The sequence below is a fragment of the Lampetra planeri genome, chromosome 3, assembly GCF_965212315.1.
Source record: "Lampetra planeri chromosome 3, kcLamPlan1.2.h2, whole genome shotgun sequence".
Taxonomy (NCBI): domain Eukaryota; kingdom Metazoa; phylum Chordata; class Hyperoartia; order Petromyzontiformes; family Petromyzontidae; genus Lampetra; species Lampetra planeri.
Window position 1 is genome coordinate 3,234,971 of NC_136109.1, and position 5,719 is coordinate 3,240,689.

Genomic DNA, 5,719 nt, shown 5'->3' on the forward strand with positions numbered 1-5,719 from the left:
ATCACGTACTAATACATTTATTATCAGAAAACATCCCCATTAGGCTAGTTCCTTTGCAAAACCAAACCAGCTCAGTTCTCAGCAGTTATGAGCAGTGATGGCACCAGGGTTTCCAATTTAACTGAAAATAGTTGGTCTCTAATCCGACTTGGTAACACGCTGTAGGCCCCAACTGCATGCAAATGTACAAAGCACTTGGGCTGAAAAACCACCACACCAAATGAGATTTTCATTGTTTTATTTTTCACAACATGAATGCGTTTTAGATCCGCGGTGACCGGAAGGCCATGCCCAGAATCGGCTGAGTGACCTGCAGGTTGGGCAGGTTTCCAAAGTCCTGCAGGGATAAAGTGGGGGAAAAATGGGCATGATCACCATTGGTGCAAATTCAGTAATAAACGTGCAAAAGTTACACAATTGTATTAAAATGCACTCGGCTGCACGAGTCATTAAAGATTCTTACCAGCACTTTCAGCATCTCCTTGGTGTCCGGGTCAACCTCAATCACTTCATGGTCGAGGGCCGATACCTGATGAGAAAGGAGCGGTACATTTAGGTTAGAATATCGTAGCTGGATAACTCGGTGCTGTGTTGCAACCTGTGAGACGCTGGGTTCAATCCAAGGTTTTCACCAGAATAGAAACTTGGTTCGTTTGAGGTCTCAGTGAATGACCATAAACCACATGGCTTCATATGCTTCAGACCTAAAAAGCATAGGTATTTGGCAAATATCTTTTCAGTACTGAAATTATTGAAATACAAAGTGTTTCACTTAATTAAGTTGAATAGCCTATTTCTGAAGCCTTCAGTTTGAAAGTTCACCCTATTATGAAAACCTTACCAACAGTACTATTAAACGCTTATGTTCATTTGGCAACGAGTCAATCATTTAATGATGCCATTAAAGTCACAACCAAGAGCAAAAGCTTGCCCAAGAACCCATTAAAATGACCCCTTGACCTGTCAACCGATATGTGAACCTTTCATCCAGCTTCCATGAAGCTTCTTTGAAAAAAGCCCCCTATAAAAACCACCACAAATGCACCATTGTCCAAGCAGCTACTACTGGTGCTGTGATGGTGCTCTTACATTTTCTTGATAGCCATCTATATTTATACACAATACTGAGTAGCTTCCAAACCGTTTTTTTAAAGGGTTTATTTTCATTCTTCTTTGATAGTAGAGGATACACATTTTTGAAGGTATTATTTTTCAATCATACCAATTTTAAAAAAATTGTTTAAAATGCTAATCTGGCCACTAACTTTTTTAAGAACTGCAAAGGCTGCTGTGCTTTTAAAAATAAGAACCACGTCTTTGTGGTTGCAAGAGTTGGCGATAGATACAAAGACCCGCAGAGGAAAACTTAGACAAACAAATGGAGATTCATTCATACATTTTTGGTTAAGAGTTTTTTGGGGTTTACATCACACAAACATTGCCGACATGATCTGGTAAGTAAATGATCTTTGCATTTTTGTATACTTTCATATGAATAAATTATGGGGGGGGGGTCCCCACATGGGCAATTGGTGTTCTACTGTAGAGTAAAAATATACAGACATTGGCTTATATGACCTGTGTTGTGACCGATGTCAACAGTATCAAGTTACTAAGTATAGAGATATGAGATTAAAGTTCTATATCAAAGATAACACCCAAGTCACAGATATTATAAGGGTCTAATAAGCAAATAGGAGGTTCATAATCAAGGGCAGACTTCTTTCTAAGGAAAATATTTTGAAAATATGCAGGTATAATAATACGAACATATCCAAGTTGAGAAATAGAGGCATCAACAAAAAAAATCAGATGTGAACATGGAACAATGGAGTCAATGCCATTGGTCAAGAAACATGACGAGTTTGCTTAAGCAGGAAATCATTTTGCCCAGTGTTAAGAACTAAACACTGCACTTTATACAAATTACGAAAACAAATCCAGTTTCATACATCAAAGATACTGAACGGAAAATAAAGGTTTACCCTGTCATAAACACAGGTGTTTAGATGGTCAAACAACCAAATGTATGTTTGTTGAACTTCTTTCGCACCGTACATAACTGTGATAAGCGTAGGTGCAGGAAGACACCAATGAATTACTTTTTTTTAATCATTCAATATCTTGATACTGGCAAAAAGGGTCACACGTAGCTATCACTTCAAGAGCCGACAACTGCTGGACAAAAGCAATTCTTTATGCTCTTTTACACCCCTGAGTCATGGACACTCCATGGTAATGTCACTGTGAACAACACGAAAGTCCATGCATGTACCTCGGGCACGTAGTTGTCACGTCGCTCCCTCTCTTCCTCCTGCAACTTGATGGAGATGCCACGGACAGGGCCGCGCTGGATACGCTTCATCAGATGGGTCACATACCTGGGCACAGAAACCCAGTTACAAAATGTAACTCAACATAATCATTGGAGTTGTGGAGACTAAAACAACATAGATTAGCAAAGTCTCCTTCATATCCACATTTCCACATAAAAAATAAGTATTTTTACACATACCAACAACCACAAGGATTTCTAGGAGCACCCAATTTTCTGACGCATTTGTTCAATACACGCAAACTCTGGAACATTTGCATCAATTATCAGCCAATTCCAATAATGGCTCATAGAATAACATGATTAAGAATGAGTAGATGTTGGGCATGCAGAACTAAGACCACAATTGAAATACAGATTGCAAAAAGATACGACTGGGATAAGGCTTAAAATTATTGGTATTATTGTACAACCTCTTGTCAAACTAGAATTTTCAATGCAATATACTTACGGTACAAAGCTAGATTTCATTTAAAGCAGTTATCATCCTGACAATGCATATTGCAGATGCTGGCTGGACATACAAAGTTTGAACGTGACATTTAAATTTGACTTCAAGCAACAACATTGTTAATTAATACCTAGACTCTCAAAATTCCCATTTAGGAACCAAATACAGCTTTAAAGAACCGAGATATGCCATTTTAGGTAAATCTAGTGGCCATCTTGGGATATGGTCATCTAGCATTATTTGCCCCCAGTTTTTTGAGTCCCTTACTTAGCACCATGCTTAAATTGGCCAGATTGCAATTATCCCTTCAAGAACGTTATCTTTTATTTAGGGAATCTTGTTTACTTCCTTACGTTTGCAGCTATGTTGATGTGGTTTCAATGCCCCTTGATACGCAGCAAAAAAAATCAACAAGTTTCCCCACAAACATCGTTACCACAAAAAACCTGGATCATCCATCCATAGAAAATGCAGTTTACCATCTCAATTATTTCGCATTGGCGTATATGCAGTTTAAGTATTGGAGGAATTGTGGTGTCGTGCACGGCACTTCGAACTAGGCAACTAGATTTGAATAATTGGCCACGGCTAACATCAATGACATGTAATATCAGAACCGGCCCTGGCCTCACCAACCCGCATTTACGAGCATGAAGTACGGTAAAAAAAACCTTCACAGATTGATAAAGGGGCTGTAAAAGTCTTTACTTTTACAGAAGAAAATATAAGGAGTAGTCTTCCCTACTGAGATATCAAATGTATTGTGGTGATTTCCTAGCATTAAAAGAATGGAACCATTTAATTATTTGAAAAGTAAATACCTAACTTTTATTTTCCGAGTATTCCCAGTTGGACGTATTACGTATACCACTTTGATTTTAATACCACAAGGCCTATTGCATTATAGCACCATTACAATTTAAATGCAAGCATTATAGGTTACATTTTTAATTCAAATCTTGCAATACATATGGTTCAACTTCAGTGCACCATTCTCTATACGAAACTGTTCCATATAAAGGACTGCCTGCTAAATTATCAACTAGGCAGCTCTTCCATTATAGAGAAGCACAGCAACTAATCTGGTTAGGACGCTCCAGGGAGGGAACTTCTTCGCATCGCACTGCGGCGATTCAACCACTAAGGGAGCGAGTGTTCATCACAAGGAACCGACACTCACACACGTGGGACCTCCTTGGGGCAGACCGCACATCATTCAAACATTACCACCACGTGGGAGGGTTGCTCGGAACATTACCTATTTCACTAAGACGGCGAGTTAAAGAAAAAAAATACTAATTTGTGCATGCAAATACTTTTTCAATCGTTTAAGCCACGTTACATTGTACCGCCATGAAGCCCGTTGTTCTTTGTGTGTCAAGCCGATACTCTTTGGTTCTTTCGGTAAAGTCACGAAGGTAGAAATAAAACCACAGCAAGAAAAATGCTGAAGTAGGCGAGAAAGCTGCCGTGGCAAGAGGTTAAATAGGCAAGGGGGGAGAGGCTGATGAAGATCGCCTGCGTTGCGATCGAAACGTCGCGATTTGTTCTATTTAATTTCTACCTACGTGACTTTACCGAAAGAACCAAAGAGCATGGATCCCTGCAGTCACGAAAGCTTAAAATCAAGATTATAAACCCGATACTATACGCTGCACTGCACTGTTCGTTATGAACCCCACATCACAGGGTGAGAACGTAGACCACTAACATCCCAGTTCTCTTTAAAGACAACTGTACTTGTAAAAAAAAATGCTGCCTTTGTAAGTTAAAGGCTTTTTCTCTCAATCCGACTTATTTTAGATTTTAATAATTTAAAAAATCAATTTTCCGCGCGCGTCTCGGGCCTCGCTTCCTTCATCAATCCGACGGCGCCTGGGCCTACCCCGCGATCTTGTTGCGGAGCGGCTTGCTGGGGATGATGGCAATCTCCTCGCACACGCGCTTGTTCGTGTGGAAGTCATTGCCCAGGCGGGTGTAATACTTCTCGATTATCACCCGCGCCGCCTTCTTGATCGTCTTGGTACGTACGCGACCCTGCGGGGTGGGGAGAGGCAGAGAAGGGGGTGAGGACGGTGAGATTGAAGGCTCCGAGTAACAACTCAACACGGAGGCGTTCGTACACGCGCCGCGATGAAATAATGGGGCGCGAAGTGTAGCCCGGCTGTGTTGGTGGCCGCGCGGCCGCCGCTGCGGGGTTCGCGGCGAGAGGCAGGCGTGGATGGACGCGGATGGCGGAGTGTAAGGCCGGGAGCGCTGCGAGAGGAACCCACCATGTTGCCTGCGCGCCGAACGAGAGAAGGGGCCGAGGTGGGCGCGGCGCGTCACCCGCGGTACGAGGACCCCTCCCGCGAGCTGCCCGCGGCAGTGCCTGTTAAAACATAAATATATCGATTGATTTACAGATTTATATAACGGTTCGCTTTTAAAAAATGAAAAAAATCTGCACGAGCGTTTAATATGTTTTGGGGTAATGTACTATTGAAAAAGCTTGATTATTGTATGAATAAGCGAATAATTTGACGGATTCACAGGCATATTTTGGGCGACTGTGGCGTGCCAGAGCCTCGTGAGGACCCAAGGGAAAGTGTGCTCGAGAAAGGCTCCGAAGCGCATGCGCACAAACAACCTCTACAACTCCTACAGCAGTAGCCACTGCAACCACCACTTCCAATACAGCAACCACTAAGGGACCCCCCCCCCCTATTGGGGGGGGGGGGGTCAGACAATTGTGACGATGTGTGACGAGAGGGGGGGGGGTGAGAAATGTGACGTCACATTAAAATGTGCAACTTTGAATAAATATAGTCAACACGTTCTACTTAATAAAATTGACTTGTTAATAAATGTTTTCTCCTACAACATCAGAGTGCATCGCCACATTAAATACGCACTACAATGACAATAGTTTAAAGCGATTTGAAGCATGTTTT

At 41.8% G+C, this 5,719-nt stretch overlaps 1 protein-coding gene across 2 annotated transcripts in view; it reads right to left on the reverse strand.

Annotated features, from left to right (window-relative positions):
• Nucleotides 1-221: 221 nt before the first annotated feature.
• Nucleotides 222-5,719, reverse strand: part of LOC144736570 (small ribosomal subunit protein eS17) — a 184,736-nt gene continuing 179,238 nt past the window's right edge. Inside the window, exons 1-5 of one of the 2 annotated variants that reach the window (XM_078619128.1) lie at nucleotides 5,060-5,375; nucleotides 4,672-4,823; nucleotides 2,276-2,381; nucleotides 464-529; nucleotides 222-337 (exon numbers count right to left, since the gene is read on the reverse strand). In XM_078619128.1, the coding sequence (XP_078475254.1) occupies nucleotides 263-337; nucleotides 464-529; nucleotides 2,276-2,381; nucleotides 4,672-4,823; nucleotides 5,060-5,062 (402 nt within the window). In that variant the 5' untranslated portion in view covers nucleotides 5,063-5,375 and the 3' untranslated portion in view covers nucleotides 222-262. Of the gene's footprint in view, nucleotides 338-463; nucleotides 530-2,275; nucleotides 2,382-4,671; nucleotides 4,824-5,059; nucleotides 5,376-5,719 lie in introns of those variants that run through there. The other variant, XM_078619138.1, reaches the window with a different exon arrangement.